This window comes from Alosa pseudoharengus, unplaced genomic scaffold, assembly GCF_046254945.1.
Source record: "Alosa pseudoharengus isolate Yale_2024_CS ecotype anadromous, Long Island Sound unplaced genomic scaffold, YU_APseudo_1.1 YU_APseudo_1.1_scf_13, whole genome shotgun sequence".
Classification (NCBI taxonomy): Eukaryota; Metazoa; Chordata; class Actinopteri; order Clupeiformes; family Clupeidae; genus Alosa; species Alosa pseudoharengus.
The window spans coordinates 21131468-21152980 of record NW_027468598.1 but is presented as its reverse complement, the minus strand read 5'-3'; the positions used below and the strand labels follow the sequence as shown (position 1 = coordinate 21152980).

The window sequence follows — 21513 nt, the reverse complement described above, 5'->3', positions numbered from 1 at the left end:
ATACAATATTTGCACCAAACCATCATTTATAAATCTAAATATAACCTGCACTACCCTGTAACATTTCATTTTCAATTATATATATATAATAGAAAATCCTCACAAATCGAGGATGGCGCTCTTTATTTTTCTTACCTGTTGCCCCAGATGGCAGGGTCACAAGGCCTGCGCCATCTCGAGGATATCAACACACCAGTTTCCCAGCTCCAGATGTGCCTCTGCCCCCCAGCACACAGGTTGATCAGCTCATCTGTTAAAACACGTCCCTCCTTTTCCCTTTGGGCAAGTCTCACACACTTCAAAATAAGGGGGTCCAATTTGTTAAGTGCAGGAGAGGTTATTGGTTGTTTTGCAGACACTTGGTAGCAACTTCTTGCAAATGGGATCATTCTGCCCATGCAGTTTCAATGAGGGAGCGTTATGCATCACATCAAGTGTGTGTTTCAACAGCCCACCTCAGAGAAAAACGCACACGCTGCCATTTTAAAAGCTCCACAAATTTTGCATGCAGGGCCTGCTCTCATTAAAAATCCATTGTGCAGAATGAGGTGAAATTTTTGGCAAAGGGGCCCGTTTGGCATTGTATATGGTCTACCGGGCCAAACAGCCCTCAGTCTCTCACTGCCCCCCCATCATTCTCAACGACCTCAGGAGGGCTGACAAACAAGCGTGCTGGCTCCTACACCAGAACTCCGTTGGTTATCACGGCGAGTCAAGTATTGGCAACCGGGGGAAATCATTACCTCAAATGAGGTACAAAGCAGCCAACAAAGAGTCCTTGTCCTTGAGCGCCAGCCAGGGCATGAATACTGTCTGCCTCCTCCTCCCTAGATAGCGATGACACAGGGTAGGCTATCTGTTGAGTGCGACACACGGGATTGGAGACAAGAAACAATCGTTTTCCATATAGACAGATAAAATCTGAACACACATCCTATTTAATAACACAATTCTTAACACAGCTACCAAAAAGAAAAGGCATTACCTTACTCTTTATCCACAACTGACAATATGCTACACATTGCGCGCCCTTGTCCTCGTACTTTGGGGTGCACTCTGTGAATAAAAGAGCAAGAAATTCCCCCGAACCTGTGCGTAGACAGAGATTTTAGTGAAGGGCACCTGAATAGTAGCCTCATAACTTCCGCCCCTCATTTTGAACTTGGCAGCATGCCCGGCACTTGGCTGAACTCCAGGTGACTGCGGAACTGGAGGCCGCTTGACCCTTCGCTGTCAGTCACCCTGGGAAAGAGCCGAGAGCAAAAGGAAAGAGGGGCGGAAGGAGGGATCAAGAGAAGAATAAGCGGGACAGGAGATCCTCTTTCACGGCCTTTGAGGAACGAGAGTTTAATTAGCCATCAGTCTATCCGTCAGTCTGGCTGTCTCTCCTTTCAGTGGGCTAGTCTAATCATCCAATGACCTCAGTTTACTCGGTCTCTCAGAGATGGAATGTGCTAGGAATCCTACACACACACAAACGACTACAAAAACTTGCTAACCCAGCCTGCAAGGGCTGACATAAGTAAACATTAATTCTAATACATCAACTTCTTCCATACAAAGACACATATTTTTGCCATCTCCATGACACACACAGCTAAAGTACCCATACAAGTAAAGACAAGACATGTAAATTGGTTACTCTTTTTTTTTTTATTGTTGGGATTAAATGGACAGTCACAAAGTTACCAAATGAATATCAGACACTGAAGCCAATAGGAATAAACCCCAAAGAGTTACCCACCATCACTCAGGGCATAATAAGAGGGTTAAGTCTAGTGTTTGTGACACTGAGACAGAGGGAATGAAAGACCAGGAATGTAATTACACAAGACGGCCTAAACTACTCAGGCTAACTGTAGTGTTATATTAGGATTAGTACTGGGAATGCAGGGCTGCCGTTTGTCCAGGGGGAGAAATCGATGGCTTCAAGAGTGCAGCAGCTGAGTGCCGAGCGAGCCCCCTTCCCCTTTCCAAACCCTGCTGAATATTTCAAAGGGCTGCGACACGGATTAAACCAAATTCATGATTCAGGTTTGGAGGGACGCTGGAGAATGAGCGAGAAACACCCTTTAAAACATGGATGCTGCCCTTAGCATTTTTCAGTGCTCCTCCCCTCTTTTGCAGAGGTGCGGTGCCTTGTGGTCAAGTAATTTAAGAGATAAAAGTCCGAATGGACAGTTGTAAACGTGTGTTCAAAGATGTAGGTCATCAGTGCAGAGTTTGGCGGTGACTACAGGTGCTCCTGAGGCTCACACAGTGCCAAGCTTGCCAAGGGCTAAATGAAGGTTAGTTAGAGAAAGAGGGTGTGACGGTTATACCCCTGAGAGATGTGGAGCAGGTCTTGGATCAAGGAGCTCAAATTCACACACGCAAACACGCACACATACATAATACACACATATCTGCCCAAAGGAGACTCCTACACAACACTAAACCTGACAGCAAATACTGGCAGAAATTCATTTTAAGCTCTGCTAGGTAGTTTACTTTTAACCTTTTCTGATATCTATAATATATAATATGTATTTAATATATTTATATACACACACACACTAGAGTTTTTTTTTGTTTTAAATTTCTGCTTCCATTCGCTCTGAACATTTTGGTCACAAAGTGAAAACTGCACATAAAAAAAAAAACTAAACAAAAATTATATAAACAGAACAAACAAAAGTAAAACGATTAAACAATACCTAAAAAAAGAACACACAGCAGAAGATGGCATGATCATCTGCGCCAGTAGATGTATAACATTGGCATTTAGACCTTACAGCTAGTGAAAAAGCAGTGAAGAGGAGGAGGGGGGCAGACTGGCGAGTTAAAAGAGAGTGGGGACATGGCATTGATACAACAACCAAGAGATAGAAAGAGGCTGTTGTACAACTAACACAATACAAAAAACAGACATCTTACTAATATGCTGAAGTTGAGACGCAGTACAAAAATAATGTACAAAAAAAAACACAAAAAAAAAAAAAAAAACTCACTATGGCGAAATAGGGGCTTGACTTATTACAAGGTACGCCCATAAACAGACTACACACTACAGCCTAAGGTTTGATTACAACAGCAGAGACAGAGGGGGTGGGGTTGGCAGGTAGTGTGCTGGATACCACAGGAACAGAAAGACCTCTCACTTACTACGGCTAGGAGAAGGAAGCACGTCCTCATCACAGAGCTAAAGGAAAGGGTGACGGAATGGGGGGTGGTGTGGGATGGGGCATCAGGGGGAGTATTGGGCGGAATAGAATCGTGGACTCGTTAAGCAGGGATGGGATGTTTCCGCTGTGTAGAATGGCACTGGGGAACGTTCATTTGATTCCTTCTTTTGTGTCCACTGCCGATGACCCCCCCCCCCCCCCAAACACACACAACCCCTATCAGAGTATTCACCGGCTGATGTCTCCACAAGACAGGTTTGCATTAGCTCAGGTGTAAATGACGTCCGGAATACTTTCAGGAATGCTGTTCTTTCTGTCCCTTCTCTGTTGGTCTTCAGGCAGCTCCCATGGTGAGGGGCGATGATGAGGAAGAGGGACACGGGAGGAAGGAGACCAGGAGAGGAAATCAATCCCATCTGCCTTTGCACTCACGCTCCTTTTACACTCCTGTCTCCGACTTCCCATCAGCCAAAAAGCCCTCCTTCCTTCCCGAGGTTGAGTCGCAGGTGGGGAGGAAGCGGCGGCCGGTTAGCAGCGCGTCTCGTAGATGCCGCTGCGTCCGATGTAGCGCACCCATTTAATGACATCGTGGTCGCTGTAGTTCAGCTTTGGCTCGAAGACCTTCAGGTAGCGCACCTTGAGCCCCGAAGGAGCGAAGGGCACCTGCAAGATAAAATGAAAAGAAGCAAGTGTGTCAACAATAGAGCAAGTTAGCAAAGTACTGACAAACACAATAAGCACAAGATAACACACAGATGAATGTGATGGCATGAAAAGTGTGTGTGTGTGTGTGTGTGTGGGGGGGGTGGCTGGGGTTGTAGGATGGTATGGTGAACGAACCTCAAAGTTCATGGAGATGGGAGGACGGGCCCATTTCTTCTTGTCGTTTGTGGGCAACAGCTCAATCTCAGCACTGATCTGAGACTCCTTCATGCCAGCCATGCGCTTGATCCTGAACACAAGGGTGGGGGGGAGGACCAGTTAGTCTGGCACGGATCTATGAAATGTCTATCATATGTTCAACTGAGCTGAAAACCAAAACACAAATAAACAAACAAACAAAATATGGGTGAGGTTAGGAGGTGGCCACTTACTTCCACACAATGGCGTTCTCGCTGGCCTTGTATTTGGCCTTGCCCTTCATGCAGATGACCTGCACCCCGCTAGTGTTGAGAGGAGTGGGGATGCGCACCTAGAGGTGGGGGAGCAAACGAGCAGTTTGTAAGACCAAAATGCAACACAACTGGGACTTTGTCCAAGATGGCTGTGGTTTGCGGCTAAGGCTGATTTACCTCAATCTTCTGCGCCAACAGTGAGGGTTTGAAGTTGGACTTGATCACCACTTTCACTTCCAGTTTGGTGCGACCCACCTCCCTCACCAGCGGAATCACCCGGAAAGGCAGGATGATGTCTTTAGTGGTGCGGTATCTGGGGAGAACACGAGAACATGACTAAACGATCAATTGGCTGCTCATTGAAAAAAAAAAAAATGAGCTTATCGTATTACACTTCAGACACACACATACACCAAGGTCACTTTGTGAGTGTGTGTGTGCATACGCATGAGTATGTACACATACACCAAGGTCACTTTGTGAGTGTGTGTGTGTGCATACGCATGTGTATGCAAGTGTGTGTGTGTGTGCACGTGTGAGAGAGAGAGACAAACACACACTGACCTCATGAGTTCATACTCTCCATCTGGGGGGATGAAGCTGATGCTGCGCTCCGAGTCAAACTTGCTGAGACGCACACACTGATGGAATGTGCAGTCATCGATTGCTATGGACTGCTTCCCAGTGCTTACAGGAACAACAGAGGCAGAGAAAGAGAGAGTTTAAGAGGGGCGCAGAGGGGGGGGGGGGGGGGGGAGGGGGAGGGAGAGAGAGAGAGAGAGAGAGAGAGAGAGAGAGAGAGAGAGAGAGAGAGAGAGAGACAGAGACACACAAGCAGGGTTGGAGGAGATAAGACAGACAAAGAGGAGGTACACAACTAGAGGGCGAGGACAATGCCATCATTAAGGCTTCAGTCTGAAGAAATAGATTTAGAAATCAATGGAGGCTGGCTGTCGTTTGGGAGGTTAGGGAGAGAGCAACCACAATGGAAACTGTCTGGGTATCATAGTGCCAATACTGTTGCAATTACCACATACATACACAGAAAGAAACTCAAATCTCCTATCCGTGCTGCATGTTAGTAGTCACACACACTCACTTTTGTTTTGTCTACTAGTTACATGGTCAGCAGGATGTGGCAACACAGGGAATTATGGGTAATGAATGAACAGGCGCATCAAATAAGCACAAGGAGCTGAACATTACATGTCTATCCTGAAATAATTCTAGACACATGAGGTGCGATGCAATGGAATCACCAGTCATGGAGTTCCAAAGCATGGCAACACACACACACACACACACTTAATGACTACCATGGCCTAGGTGAGTACACTACCTGCCCCCCAGATCACTGAGGTCCAGCATAAAGAGAAGGAAGTACACAAACAAAACATCAAGACACAGACATAACTTGAGAAACAAACAAAAAACACCATAAACAATGAAGAAAAAAAAAGAAAAGCACACAGCTAATGAAAAAAAGAAAGCCTCTTTTGCATCTAGGGCACAGACTGCAATAAAGGTCTACTAATCAGGCTGAAAAGAGACGCATAGAGCAACAGATGACGTAATGCGATATGGATATGGGAAGCCAACATCCACACTTCTGTGTACAACACCATATATCAATCTCGATCAAGGGAAAGATCAATTATATTGATCCGTAAACATGACCCCTTGTCATGTCAAACTCTTCTGGGCACTGAAGGCGTTTTACACGTGGAAAATATGCTACATTTATTAATTAATTATAAGGCTTAACATTAAATAGGCTTATATTGCACAACATACAGGCCTAGAATATGTTACCACGACAACTTCAATACAAACTTTGCCTGTGAAATCGCACCGCGAACAGGAGTTGCAGTTGCAGCAACGGTAATTTAATAGCCATGGTTTCAAGTAATTTATTTGAACTATTCCTATTTTAGGGGGGAAATCCAGAGTAACTAAAAAGATGTCACAACCACCCATCTAAAACTTTCAGTATCTGTATCTGGTCTGTATCCACTCTCAGATGAACCTGCTTGACCGTTCATCACAGCTGTTGCTACGTTATAAGGCTACCAGGTCTGTGGGGAGGGGCCGCTGGGAGTGAGAGGAAAGGGGCTGTGATAGCTCAGTTATTAACATACAAATAACAATATCATGTCTGTTTTTACACTGACCTGATTATGTAGCCTAGGCTAGAGTCTGTTCGCAATGTGTGTGCAGCAGTTTGTGCGACTTCACTGAAAGTGGCCTTCTCCGCTACCTGTGCAAAGCTGATGCTAAATAAACTACTAGTGCTGACAATGCTTAATAAGCTGCATTATGGAACTATATATATAGTTTGTGATTTAGTGCCATATAATTGTATAGGCAATTATGGACATATAAAACCTAAGCCCGGCAGATTTTCTGCATGTCCGGTATTCTGAAATATTACCAGACTTTTTGTCCGGCCAAAAAAAAAGTCTAACGAAACCTCTGCTACAGACACATGAAGTTCAATCAATGGAAGCCCATCACCACAGTCAAGGACACACACACACAGAACTACCATGGTGAGTACACTACACACACACAACATTGAGGACTACCATGGCCTAGGTGAGCACACACACACACACACACACACACACACACACACACACACACACACACACACACACACACACACACACACACACACACACACACACACACACACACACACACACACACACACACACACACACAGGCCTAGGTGAGTACACTACCTGCCCCCCAGATCACTGAGGTCCAGCATAAAGAGAAGGAAGAGTACACAAACAAAACAACAAGACATCAAGACACAGACATAAACAAACAAAAACCATAAACAATGAAATAAAAAAGCACACAGTTAAAGAAAAAAAGTAAAAGGAAACCATGCATCTAAGACACAGACTGCAATAAAGGTCTACTAATCAGGCTGAAAAACAGACGCATAGAGCAACAGATGACGTGATGCGATATGGATATGGGAGGCCAACATCCACACTTCCACGTACAACACCATATATCAATCTCGATCAAGGGAAAGATCAATTATATTGATCTGTAACTATTGATCCAAAATGAACTTTGCAAGTAGTACATATCTGCTCTGTTCGTCATTCCTAATGAAACTCTCCTGAGCACTCAAGGCGTTTTAAAATTCAAATACAGTGGACAGACAAATACAGTCTGCACACTGGAAAGACAAACTATGTGATGTGTTGATATATAAATCCAGGACAAGGTATATGCCAATAACTAGAAGTGCCTGGCATTGAGTTTCACATAATCTCAGCTCCAAGTATGTGTTCATGTTCCCTACTCATAACATATTTATTATTTAAACTAAAATGTTATCTACATTGCAACAACAGACCAACAAATGTTCTACTTTCTTTTGATAATTTGGGGGCTTTCAAGTGTTTAAAGAATTTGTTCCCCTTGCATTTAATGAATTAATTATCTTACAGAGTTATGGTTTGTATGTTAATGGTGTTTGTTAATATGAAAACTCATTATTTTCATAGTTGATTTGATATTGCTATTACTACAAATATTGTTATTACAGTTATTATTATGCTTAATATAGGCTTTTCAACTTTATTTCAAACTTCCTTTTACTATTTAAAGTATATAAACAGTACATAATTAATTAATTGAATCACTTGGGACAAAAGCGTCTGCCAAAAACCATAACAAACAGTGCTACTCACTCATACAGGGTATTCATATATTCCCTCTATCAACATTACTTTCTTCATGTAGAGCTAGGATGTGTATGTGCATGTGCTTGGCTATTGGTCCTGTCTCACCTCTTGCCCGCTTCGTCGGTGCCGCCACCTTTGCCTTGCTTGTCGATGACGATCTTGTCGTTCATGCCGAACTTGCACTCGGGCATGCCGCTAAGGTAGCTCTTCATGACAACACGGCCAGACACGTGCGCGCTCAGGACCTGACCTGAGAACAGCCGAGGGGAGACGAAAGGTCAGAGGTCGCAAAGTCAAAGAAACCGGTTCTGTGAGGTCACGCTGCGTGTATACAAGCAAGTTCTATTCTTTGCATGTTCAAGCAGTCGAAATCAAGTCTAGACTTTGGTGAATTCTCCCAATAGGGTCACTGTAGTCCATTCATATTAAAAGTGAACTCTTCCCAGCTAGTGGGAATGAATCACAGCACATTATTAAACAAATTACTCCTTTTATTGCAAAGGGAATGGGGCGTTACCTTGAGGCGACATGAGCAGGTTGACGCTCTCCAGAACGTCCAGGAAGAGCTCATTGCGCCGGTACTTGATACCCTCCCGCCGCCAGCCGATCTGTCCAGTCACCTGGCTGGTAATCTGGGACTGCTCCTCCTTCGTCTGGACGGGAGAGGGGGGGCACAAGTCTCATTACAGCAACTTTTTGAACAACGCATAACGTTTCAGATGAACTGAATGAATGTAAACCATTGTAAAAACTGCTGATATATATACGTACATGATGCTGTACAGAAGCACATCAAAATGAAGGACAGCAACAGCACCACGGAGCATGAGGAAGAAGAAAACAGAAAGTCACGACTATGAAGGAGGTAATGCAGTTACAGCCCCCTGACCTCATTTATCAGCCAGACTAGACAGCAACACCTGCGGCAGCTCTGAAACTCAATTACAGCCCACTTACAGTCTGGCTGAACTTAAGACTGCCTAGGCTGGAACGCCAGACCACACAACACATGCAACAACGAGAGACCCTGTCGGGAGTAAGACGTCGGTCTCCGTGCATGTGATTTTACTGTGCTGAGGGTGCTTTGGGGAACCCACCGCGCTCTTGATGCCCTGCTGGGTGATGAAGGTCTTCAGGGCTCCCGTCTCAGAGTTCTGGGGGTACCCAAAGTCCAGGATCTCTGCAGAGAGAGGAGGAGATTAAGAAGGGAGGCCTTCAGAACATGCCCACACTTGAGATGAAATACACAAGAATATAAACCACTTATTCAAATGAACTTGATGCCAAAATTACTGCTGACATTACTGGTGAGAAGACTATAGCCTAATCAATAGTTCATCAGAGACCAATTCCTTATAGTTTCCCACCTACACCTACATGTTGACTGCAATCCAGGAAATGAAACAACATGGTATATGCACAGGCTTTCTGCAGTGGTTTATACACTGCCGATTCACACTTTGGATGAGATGAGGAGCGTGAGGAGTCTGTGAACGAGGAGTCTACATGGTCCATCAGCAGTGTGTAGGAGGTGTGCGACTGCGCGGTATTTTCTTTAGGTTTTGATTTTCTCATCTCATCGGCCATAAAAATCAAAACCTAAAAAAACCACCGCACAGCGGAAAATTCCACCGACACAGTCTTCTGGGAGAACAGCAGCAAGTCCTGCTGCCTGGGCTGTGAACAAAATCGGTTATGTCCGACAACCTACAGGAAAACATGCTCAGCGGAAAACAAGCTATCATCTGTTGTAGATAGACGCTGTGTTTTACTGTCAGCAATGTAATAACAATAGAACATCACCACTTTCATTTCATAGGTGCTTTCTAATTGGCCAAGGTCACCAATGTGTTGGCAGACAAATTCTGATATTAGAAGTGATGCATTCCTTCATTTATTTTCTTCCTTTCTTACATTCATTGTACTTTTCTTTCACTATAAACAGGCGTTTGAGTGTTTACCGTCCAGCAGCTCGTAGATCAGCACAAAGTTGTTCTTGATGTTCTCCTCGCTGATCTTGCCGAAGTAGGCAGTCATGACGTCGCACATCTTGTAGAGGAACTCGAACACCATGGCGGCGTTGACATTCTGCTTGGTGACGGCCGCCAGCCAGATGTTGGAGCGCTTGACATGGAAGAAGCTGGTGCGGGCGATGTTGTTGACGGGGGAGCGCACCTGCTGCCGGGCGTGGATCACGTTTACGCGGAACGCGTCCACTGCATTGCGCCTGCGGGCAGAGCACACGATGAGATGGAAGTAAGAGAGAGAGCACGCAAAAGCCTAAAGGGCCCATCAAATTACACGCAGTATGCGCTATGAAATGCATTATTGTCAATGGCTTGCGTGTGCAAGAACTGCGGCATTTTGCCTGCTTGGGTATAACTGAATACAGCAATCACACTCTGTTTCAGAGAAAGACCACCTAGAGAAGTTTCCAGTCAAACTTGAGTGGTATGTGGTGTATGGAACGTCTGTCAAAATCAAAGCAACAATCTGACCAATTTAATAGCGCCTGGGGTGTTGTTTATAAATTTTGTTCCGCATTTTGTTCCGACAATGGCAATGACATTTGCATCGAAATGAAAATGCCCTAAAAACAACAATACCACAGAGGAACAAGATAAAACAACAGGAAGATTAGAAGGAAGAGGAAACGAGATGAGAAAAAGTGAATGTTCTTATTCACACACACAAATCCTCATAACTGTGGTATGTTATCATGATGGACACCATAAAACTGGTTTTGGGGAGGAATGGAGTAGGGTGAAATGTGAAATATCTACAGTACATTACTAAATGACTGAAAAAAGCACTGAGCTCTTATCAGATTAGACTCTTGCCCCACCCTCGAAATCAGCCATCGCCCCCGACTGCTTGCCAAACCTCCAACCCTTTGACCCCCCTGATATGAGGAACAAAATCACCACCTCGAATGGATCTGCTAGTGGTGAAGGGTGTGGGACCCTGAACTGTGAATTCTTGAACTGTGAATGACAGAATGAGTCATTGCAAAATCATTTTTTGGACCTCATCGTCGGAAATTGTTACTTTACACGCCAAACCCATCACAACATGGGGTTTCATTTTCAGGCGTCAAGCTTTTTTTTAAATTATTATTAAAAGAACTTGGTGGTTCTTTTCTTGGACTTCTCTTTATAAGAGAAATGCACCAGCTCAAATGAGGATCTCAGCATTGCATAGTCAGTCAACACAGCCACCTTTGTCAGCAGAGCTGTGATACCGCAAGTCAAAAGAAGCCCCTGCCAGGTTTCTTCCTCTCCTCCTCCATCTATACTCCGTCCGTACTCTTCTCCCATCCCCCTCCTCTATGCTGGGCTTGTCTCTAAGCTCAGTGCACTCTGGTGACTCACTCCGACACACACACACACACACACACACACACACACACACACACACACACACACACACACACACACACACACACACACACACACACACACACACACACACACACACACACACACACACACACACACACTTGCTCTCTTCCTCACACACACACACACACCACCACACACAAACAGTTCTGGCTCTATGACAGCTGCAGCAGTGGCACAGGGGTTTGGGGTGATGGTAGCCTTGGCAACTGCGCTTCTAACGGCTCTCAGCGGTTATCAAAGTCTTCCCTGGTGTCCTGAGAGCGGCGGGGCTGGGTCATTTCACAGACTCACTCACTTCGCCCTCTTCCTCCCCCTCTCAGGGGAGGGGAGGGACACAACTGCCCTCTCAATGTCTCCTCATCAGGTTGGAAAAGGTCACAGCGCGTGGAATGGTAATACATCACAATAAAACAAGTAGCCGAGTGCATCCCGCATTACCATAGTGCTGTGCACCAACACAAAACAGGGGGGACATGGGGTCAGAGTTGTGCACAGGACACACTGCAGTCAGCATGCTGCTGATGGGCTGTGGGCTTAGTAAGGGGGAGAGGGAGGCAGGCCGAAGGCACAGCACAGCACAGCATACCGATTTCTACAGGGGCCAATGGAGAGATGGAAAGAGGGGGGGTTATCCTTGCTCACAAATGATAAAGGACACAAACACACACAAATCAAGAATGAGGACAAGTGTGACCAGAGAAGGGCAGGAAAAGAAGTAGCAGAAGTTACTTTACAGAGAATCCAGCCCAATCAGGAACCAGCCCAATGAAACCAAGGAAAACACTTAAGTCAATCAGACACACATACTTTGGCAAAGACGGTGTGGATGAAGGAATTTGGGCACAACACATTTGAGAATAGGGGGAAAAAAAAAAACATCCTCAATTTCATCCTCCAACTCTCCACTCACCCTATGTCATCTCGGTAGACACGGGAGATCAACACCTCCCCCTTGTGGTTGTAGATGAACAGTCCTCCAATCATGTTGGCAATTGTTTAGTCTTCATGCAACATGATGAAACAACTGCAAGGAGAACAGACAGACCCATTAAATACCAAACAAACAAACACACACACAAATAACCACAACACACAAAAAAAGCATTCATCACTATATTCTTATAGGCGTCCTTTGCTAGCCTACTTTGTGAATGCACAGCCAACCGTTCTGCCACTCAGTAGGGTACAGAATGGAGGATGTCAGTGAGGCAGTGGCACAGACAGAAGATCAACACCAGACCTGTATCCATTATAAGCACCAGAGAAACAACCTGGAGTTCATCCCACAACGGCCTCCATTAATCCCAGCCACTCTCACTCACTCAAGGAACGTCTAAAAATACTCTGATACGATTACAGCAGAGAACCGTCACCCGACAGGGCTGACACTCAACAGCAGCACGCCACACTCAGATTAGGACTATTGCATTGGTCATATCTTCAAAAACATTAACATGTTGGGGGGGGGGAAAAGCATCCAAAAGGACCTTGAATGACGGGACTGGACTTCTACATCCAATCCTATCTAAATCCTTGGATGCACACAGGGAACTAACTAGCAAACTACATCCATCCGGTTGACCCTCCCTGCCTGAGCTCACAGCCAGCATTATGCCAACAGCAGGCACTCTGACTGCATCTCAAGACTGGAGGCTGAATGTAGCAGAGTTATAGACTTTGATGCATACATTTTACCTGAAGGAACGCATGGGTACAATGCCTGGGACCCCTCAATCATGATAGCATGTTAATTCTTCTACTTCATCACCTACTATTACTACTTAGACAATTTCACCTTTCACATGATTTTAGGTTGACAAAGTTGGCATGGAGCCATCTCTCACAACCTAACCCTTAGTCAAAGAGATTAGCAAACAATTGTAAGCACTGACAATAGTAAATAGCCCCAATGTCCCTAAAACAGGGTTACAATAATGTCCACTGTGCATGCACAATATATTTTCGTTGACAGAATTCGTATGGTCTCTTGAACAGATGAGCTACAACAGGGTGTTTTAACTGCTAACTATTAACTAGACAGCTAATGTGTGATTATCTATTCATTGACATAATGTGTGCTTATCTATCCACTGACATGTAACGTTAAAGCCTAAGGTTTTGCCATGTAGCAAGTCACCTTACCATCTAACGTTAGGTTAATCATAACATGTTTAAATGAATTAATTCAACTAGAGAACTGGAGATCAGACTGATACAAATTGTTTGCTGCGAGCTAAGATGTATTTTTCATTCACGGAAGGAGATGATTACGAAGACGGGACCCGCAGTGTGATTTATTTTAAAAACTTCACTAATTTCACACAATCTGACATTGCTGTAGAAAGCTCTCATTGGCATAGATTCTAGTTCTACATGTATGAAGAAAGCAGTTAGGCTAAACTGACGTTAGCAATTAACGTTAGGTTAGCATTAGTTGCTACCGACACACCTGTGTCAAATATCGATTTATCATCAATAACAGACAACTACATTGGCAAACGAGGTTAAATGAAATAGTACGGTTGAAGATGAACAAAATATAACGCATGGAGAACAACACACGACCATCGACCAAATGTGCCGTCAAGAGTCCAACATGTCTGCCGTCCTAAAGCGGACAAGCCCACTGCGACGATGCGGTCGCCAGTTAGCCGTCACGTAGCTCAACCTAGCTAGCTGCTATTCGAATGCTGACAGTGTGTGAAATCAAGACATAAAAATTCCATAGTTCTAGCTGATTTAGTCTAAACACCTCCAGACTGAAACAAAAAGCTCTTGCACAAGTTCATAAATGTCAATTTATTAACAGGTGAATATAACTTGCCCAGGACCAAAATGTCTGCCTGACCGGAAAACTATCTTGAACGTTAACATTATTAACGTTAGCTGTCGGCAAAGCTAGCATTACTGTTGACGTTCACTCTGATTCTATTTATTTTCCTCAATATCGCAAATAATATAACGACATAATATGACTCTTAGTTAGTTAACAAGTCAAATCTAAAACTAACAAGTATGTGCAATGTACTATAAGACTATTGCTTTAAACAGAATCCAACGAATATTCTGCTACAAAATTATCTCAATGACAAATTACCTGCTAGCCAGCCTCAGCAAGAGTAAGACAGTCAGCTAGCTAGCTAGAATTGGCTTACTGGCTAACAGTGCCATTAGCCAGCCTACTGGATCATTTGAATATTTTGTCACGACTGATTCGTCCGCTCTTTCAGCAGTACATCCAAAGCGGCCACTCCGTCAACAATATCCGTACCTATGTTTCTCTCACACCCTCACACTGGGCCGTCGTCTTTCACCAGAAATGAAGTCTATTCCCCAGGAATCTCCGGTTGCTCAGAAGATGCTCCCCACCTTGCTTTGTCTTACGGTCAGTTTGTCATCTGCCCTTATTCAAGATGTCGACCGCTCCCTCCTTCCTTCGAGGCTCTCTGTCAGCTGACACGACGCGATGACGTGACAGCGAGTACAAAAGTGCACGAGAGTGAAATGCACGGTCTCTCACACAAACTCTGGAGTTCAGCTATGCATTCAAATTATCTAATTTAAAAAGTAGTGTCTATTATTTGAATCTCTGCCCTGTCTAATTCAGTATGACGGCAGGCTATTCAGTTGTGGGGGGGAAATCACAATTTTTTCATTAACCAGTCAATTAATTTCTCTCTGTGGTTTCATAGGCTACTAAACATGATGGGTTGTTAAACATGATGGGTTGTATAAAAAATGAGCTGTTTGTGTTCTCTGACTGCAGTAGTCCACACACTGACAGGCTCTTGCCTATGCTGCTGCAGACACTCTCCACATTGACTATAAACATTGTAAACAGTCTTATTCCTAGAGAGTATTGTGACTATAAGTAGTGGATCAATTACTTATGTTTGTAGTAACTTATTAACTTTCTTATGTTTGTTTAAGCGCAGAGCCACACATCTTACACATGTAGCCTACACCTCCACAGAACCCCTGCCCCACCGCAGGCCTGAGCAATGTTTCCATGCGGGCAGAAAACACCTTCTATGTAGGCTACACCCTGCAGACACACATGTAAGGGTTCTGTGATGTTTTGTGAGCACATTGTGTGTAATCTATAGTACCACTGTAACAAATAAAATCACAGACAAACTACCAAGTTTAGGCAATAAAACTATGTTTATAAATAAAAACAATTTCGTGTTTGTTGTTCTCATAAAACAGTGTACAGTGAGTATTAAATTGAACCATTTGTCACTATACATTATCAGTTTCTAATAAATTGAAAACTTGTGATAAATGTATTTCAAAGGAAAAGGGAGGGTTTTCAGAAGGAGAATGAGATGTTAGGCTGTATAGCATACAAAATGTAGATGTTAATGCAACATGATAAATTATATATTTCATCTGAAGTGCTCTGGGAGGAGAAGACAGCGAGATGGTGTCAGCTCTATGCAATCACATAACTGGAGGTAACAGCCAGTCTCTGGGATTGTGCAGTTGCATCTCTAGGCTAATGTGAGGTGCCTCTTCAGTAGAGTTCCCCTTCCAGTTTTCTGATTGGCTAATAACTTCCCCAGACATGACATCACAGCTCCCGTTACCATGGGAACTAAAGCAGACGATTTAGATTTTGGAGACGGTCTGCATTTTAAGAGCACAAGACATGTTAAGCCTTATTAACTAGTACCTTCAATACCCTTGCATCTAACAAGATGCCACTAGGCCTATACTTCATTGTGTACATTGCTGTCTGTTAAAAGTCAGATAAAGTATTGCATACTAAGGATCCTTTGATATGATTTCTGAATAATGTCTGTGTCCTTGCTTTGAATTCCAAAACAAAACAACAAAAAGAAGCAAAACAAGAGAGGCAGATATAAAACACATCTTCAGCTTTCATCATGTTAGTGTCTTCTCTTTCCAGACGTCTGACAGAGATCCAGAGCTTCGTTCGGACATGCTGAGAAATGGAGGGACCATTTCTCCCTCCCTATACCACTCTATCGATTTCCATGAGACAAAATGACGGATGAGACAAACGCTCATGGGGAGAGTAACGGGAGGACAGGAAAAGAAACCCAAAGGAAACAGAGGGGTGGGGTAGTGGGGGGGGGGGGTCCTTTTACCTCTCATTCAGCCCCAGCCACTCACATTCAACTGCATCCATTCCTTTTAACCAAAGCAGAAGGGAACAGGGATAAAAAAAGAGTTTTTTCTTTTCGAGGGAAGGCAGGAAAGAGCACTGCATCTTCTTCACTGAAGAAAGTATGAGACACTCGACAGAAGGGACAGGCAGGCAGGCAGGCAGGCAGACACACACACACACACACACACACACACACAGACTACTACACACATACAACACAATCACTCTCTGTCCCTCTAAATCCCTCCCCCGTTGTCCTTCATCTCTACTTTTCTTGGGGGAAAGGGTGGGTGACAGTGTCCTGAATGCCTGAATGTGCGAGATTCGGCCTTTAGGGTTTCACCTGTTAGCCACCGCCGCCCGTAGGTCACATTACGTCCACAAAGAACTCGCTGGGGTTTCCCATGGCCATGCGGAAGGACTGGCGCGAGGCCGTGAGTTCAGGGGGCACCGAGGCCAGGTCGCGGCCCGGGGGGGAGCCGGGTGGTGCCATGGGGACGGGGACGGGGGTCTGTGGCTGCGGCGGCAGCCCAGGCGGCCCATAAACCACCGCCGAGTGACTGCTGCGCAGGCTGTGGGTGCTGTGCACACTGCGCTCACTGGGGGGCGCCGACGAGCGCTCGCTGGGGGCTTTCTCTCGCCGCAGCTCCGTCTCGCTGCCACTCCCTCCTGACTTGGAGTCCCCTCCGGCGCCAACACCACCACCGACGCTGCCTCCTCCTGCTGCAGCTTCCTTCTTACCAGCACTGCGGTTGGAGCCGCTACTGCGACTCCCTGAGGGAGGACAGATAAGGAGAGAGAGAGGGAGGCAGAGAGACAGAAAGAGAGGGATGACAGAAACAGAGTGAGCAGTGGCGAAAGGGAAAGAGAGAGAGAGAAAGAAAGACAGAGAGAGAGGCAGAAAAATCAGAGGGGTCATGGAGTGAGTAGTACTATTACTAAAAAAAACTACACCACAGAGTACCTGGGTCTGGATTAAGGCTGTGTGTTTCTGTGTGTTATGTGTGGGTAGACATCTGTGTGCAGTCAACCTGTTATGGTCTCTAGTGGCATATCTCACCTTCGCTGTGCTGGCTGCCTGCACTGCCAGCGCCCCCGGTGAAGTTGCAGGGCGGCTCGTGCACGGGATGGGGATTGTAGGGGTGAGGGACAGGGTACTGGTAGGGGAACGCTAAGGGCCATGGGGCAGCTCCTGGATGGGGCAGGGGGGCAAGGGTGTCCTGATCGGACGCACCGCTAGAGCCATCGTGGTCGTGCAAGGAGAGATTGGCCATGTCTGCGAGAGAGGCACGTCATTCAGGGGAAGAAAGAGGAAGTGGATTGGAAAATAAAGTTACTAACAAAAAAAGGCCACAAAGCAAGTTATTTTTGGTTTCAGAATAGGGATGATGATTACATCATGCGAAAGAAATTAGGTACAGGAGAGCTAAGAAAAGGAGACGAGACAGTTGACCAATGACTTACTGCCACATAAGTCGCCGAAGATGTAGTAGCACTGCTCAGAGAAGGTGATCTTGTTGACTGTGTGGCGGATGTAGCCGGCCTTTAGGAGATTGCTGGCGTACTTGCGTGCCTCTCGGCGATCCGTGAAGCCCTCAATGTGATGGTATAACCAGTCAACCACATCAGAACCTGTAGAGTTGGAGGGGGGCAATCACAACACTGTCTTGGGGCTCAACTAGGAGAGTTAGTATCTGGACTAATTTTACCCAATTTCTAGGGAACCCAATGTAGTCATTTCTCAAAAGTAATGTATTATTTTGCAGTAATGTGTCAACTTGACATGGACAGATAAAGAAGTCATTCACAGTGTATGGATGTACACGTCTAATAGACAAACTGTGGCAGGTTACCTATGAAGGCGTTGGGGATGGTGATCTTCAACCACATCCTGTCCCGCACCTCCAGACCCGACTCAGGGGACGCCATTGCCTTAGCAACCATCCCCATGTCGCTATGAATGGACAGGTGGAAGTCGTCGAACCCTGTGGGGTATGGTGAATGTTTGGTCAGAGATGGGGGAGAACTGGACACGTACAGTAAAGCTGTGATGTGCAGGCAGTCCAGGGTTGGACAGGCAGGAACAGAGGGGCCCTTTTCAGATTGCTGTGCTATGCTGGGTCTTGTCAAGTAAAAGGTGGCAGAGGGCTTATGCAAATCTTGATAGGGAATTTGGGAATTTGAATAAAACTAATTTAGCTTCTCACAAATTGCTTTTTCCAGCCCTTATGACATTTAGGCGTTGTAGATTTTGCAGAGATCCATACTTTACAGCAAAAGAGCATGCCCTCTGCCTCTGAGGCCAATCATTGCCACTTTGATTGCCAATGTGAGCAATATGATTGGCAGACATGACTGCAACAACAACAATAACAACAACACAGCAATGTGAAATGGACACACAAATGGAGCACAAGAAGCAAGGAAGAGCAGGAAATGACATCATCCTCAGCAAGCAATGCCGTGAAGCTGGGTGCCGGGCGGCACTGGGGGTGGCGAGGCAGGGGAGGTGGGGCACACTTACGCTCGGTCTCTGGAATGGAGCTGGTGATGGAGGAGCTTGTGGAGGTGATTGTGCTCATGGAAGGGCTCATACCGTACACCGGATACGCCCCCGTCAGCGCCGCCGTGTGGGACACCCACGCAGCCGGGTCTATGGGACGGATCGGCTCACCTAGAGAAGTGGGGGGGGGGGGGGGGGGCATGGGGCAAGGTCAGGTAAGCTACTGGCTGTCTGCTGATTCAATTAACAACCTGCTGGTTTGATTAGGTGTAAGGCATGATATATGCCAGGATGGAAGATACCTGCGATCAGATCACCTGTAAGTAATCCGTCATAGCAAAAACACAAATACTGACTTCAACTCAAAGAAAACTAAAACTGCTATGTAAAAATTCAAAAAGAGAATTCAAATGCAATTCCTTCTTGAAAATCAGGATAGATATCCTTCAAGCAATCACTAAGTATATACAGTGAACTTTTGTATGTGTGTATTTGTGTTGGAAAGGTAAAGAGACACGGTTTAAGCACTCACCTCTGGGCAGGGTGAAGCAGCCTCGTGGATTGGGATCCCAGCATTTGGCTACAGTTAGAATTATAGGACTGTGGACAAGAAGAGCAGGCTATTTCAACCTTTAGGCAATCTCTTGTCACCTATGTCTGGTTAGGTTTACTGTATATGTGAGTGTGACGTGTGTGTGTGTCTTACCCTGGTTTGTGCACTATCTCCCGCAGCACCCTCACTGCATCGTCATTGCTCATGTTCTCAAAGTTGATGTCGTTCACCTTTAGACAAAAAAATGATCATTAGGACGGAATGCAGTCACACACAGACATATATAGACACACATACACATACCCTGCACATACAAGATTTAGATTTAAATTCACCATATAGTAGGGCTAGGCGATATATCGATATCAAAAATATATCGATATATTTTAAAATGCGATATGGAATTAGACCATATCGCATATATCGATATAGTTCAAATTTGCGCCGTGATCCTTGCTCAACGCAAGCCGCTGACCGGAGCTCTCTGCACTGCTCCCCTCTCTGCACTGCTGTGAAGCTGCATGCTCCTTTTACACGCACGCACGCACACACACAGACACACACACCTGGAGCAGCATATCACCAGGTTCTATCCTCCCGTCTGCTGCCACTGCTCCACCCTTCATGATGGAGCCGATGTAGATGCCTCCGTCCCCCCTCTCGTTGCTCTGGCCCACAATACTGATGCCCAGGAAGTTATACTTTTCTGCAGGGACAGAGGGAGGGAAACATCAGGAAAACGATGGAGGGATGAAACAGGGTGGATTGAAGGGAGAGGGACAGCGGAAAGAAGACACAAGAATGTGGATGAGAGAAAGAAAGAAAGAAAGAAAGAACGTACACAGAAACTATCAACACATTCATAATTTATACTATAGGCAATCAAGGGTGTATCAGCAGCCCACAGAAAATACACACACACACACACACACACACACACACACACACACACACACACACACACACACACACACACACACACACACACACACACACACACACACACACACACACACACACACACACACATACTACTCACCCATGTTTAACGTGACAGTGATGATGTTCAGTGACATGGTGGAGTCTGTGATGCTGCTGAACGATGATGACTGAAGAACAGAGAGAGAACAGGGAGAGAGAACAGAGAGAAAGAGAGACAGAGAGAGGGAAAGACAGACCGACATGAGCACACACACTTAAAGCCATTAATATTAGACAGGAGACTAAAGGTGGTTGTTTGAGTGTTCGTGTGTGTGTCTGTGTGTGTACGTTTAAATCTCACCCGCTCCATTCGTGGTGCCTTTGGTTTCCGTCGGCGACGGCGATGTCGTCTCATCAGTCTTGAGGATGTGCTCTGCTCTGTCGAGCTACTGAACCTGGGTCAGAGAGATGACATCACGGCCATGACGTAACTGCCTTAAAGGCCATACTCTTGAGGTATTATGCTTTACTGTCCACACACAATGCATACCGGACTGGGATTGGCTCGGGGACATCACGTGATATCTCTGAACAGCGGCTCCCCAGCGGAGTATGCATTGCATTCATCGAAAGGAGGAAAGGATCTTTTGTGTTGGTTTTGTAGAGCATGTGATTAGAGAGTGCTTTGGTGAGTTGTGATGTGTAAGACAAGATGTGTATCCAGTATGATCAGCTATACGATGAATTAATACATATCTGTGGAACACGCAGAGCCTTATCAATGATTTTTGTGCTTAAGACTACTGAATTGAGTACAGAGTGTGATTCAATGTATATCTAAGAGAACCTTGATATTTTATGATGATATATTCAGCATGGACTACATATGGATTATGTATGGAATGGGTTCATATAATGATCCTGCACCAGAGGTTGATATATTTATGTGAACAAATATTGTGTGACAATTGTGTGACTAATTTATAGACACTTTATTGCTATTTTATACATG

The 21513-nt window shown here is 45.2% G+C and overlaps 2 protein-coding genes across 2 annotated transcripts in view; both read right to left on the bottom strand.

Annotated features, from left to right (window-relative positions):
- Positions 1 to 1634: 1634 nt before the first annotated feature.
- Positions 1635 to 14820, bottom strand: ap2m1b (adaptor related protein complex 2 subunit mu 1b). The gene is made up of 12 exons (XM_076282499.1): positions 14662 to 14820; positions 12301 to 12414; positions 9951 to 10216; positions 9087 to 9169; positions 8761 to 8766; positions 8507 to 8642; positions 8095 to 8239; positions 4844 to 4966; positions 4457 to 4592; positions 4259 to 4356; positions 4005 to 4116; positions 1635 to 3827 (listed from the first exon to the last, which is right to left on the bottom strand). The coding sequence occupies exons 2-12, from the start codon at positions 12372 to 12374 to the stop codon at positions 3693 to 3695; spliced, it is 1314 nt and encodes a 437-aa protein (XP_076138614.1). The 5' UTR covers positions 12375 to 12414; positions 14662 to 14820; the 3' UTR covers positions 1635 to 3692.
- A 729-nt stretch (positions 14821 to 15549) lies between these two features.
- The window catches only part of dvl3b (dishevelled segment polarity protein 3b), a 26860-nt gene continuing 20896 nt past the window's right edge, over positions 15550 to 21513 (bottom strand). Inside the window, exons 6-15 of the mRNA XM_076282498.1 lie at positions 20863 to 20956; positions 20620 to 20689; positions 20147 to 20286; positions 19734 to 19810; positions 19560 to 19627; positions 19049 to 19198; positions 18378 to 18509; positions 17989 to 18156; positions 17585 to 17800; positions 15550 to 17298 (exon numbers count right to left, since the gene is read on the bottom strand). Of these exons, the coding sequence (XP_076138613.1) occupies positions 16892 to 17298; positions 17585 to 17800; positions 17989 to 18156; positions 18378 to 18509; positions 19049 to 19198; positions 19560 to 19627; positions 19734 to 19810; positions 20147 to 20286; positions 20620 to 20689; positions 20863 to 20956 (1522 nt within the window). The 3' untranslated portion in view covers positions 15550 to 16891. The remainder of the gene's footprint in view (positions 17299 to 17584; positions 17801 to 17988; positions 18157 to 18377; positions 18510 to 19048; positions 19199 to 19559; positions 19628 to 19733; positions 19811 to 20146; positions 20287 to 20619; positions 20690 to 20862; positions 20957 to 21513) is intronic.

What these genes read in the sequence shown, in the direction of transcription:
- ap2m1b (XM_076282499.1), bottom strand. Translation starts at nt 12,374, where the DNA reads ATGATTGGAGGACTGTTCATCTACAACCACAAGGGGGAGGTGTTGATC. An exon ending in GATCTACGAGCTGCTGGACG is followed by an intron (nt 9,170 to 9,950) that starts GTAAACACTCAA and finishes CTCTCTCTGCAG; the next exon opens with AGATCCTGGACTTTGGGTAC. An exon ending in ACCGACGAAGCGGGCAAGAG is followed by an intron (nt 4,967 to 8,094) that starts GTGAGACAGGAC and finishes TGTTCCTGTAAG; the next exon opens with CACTGGGAAGCAGTCCATAG.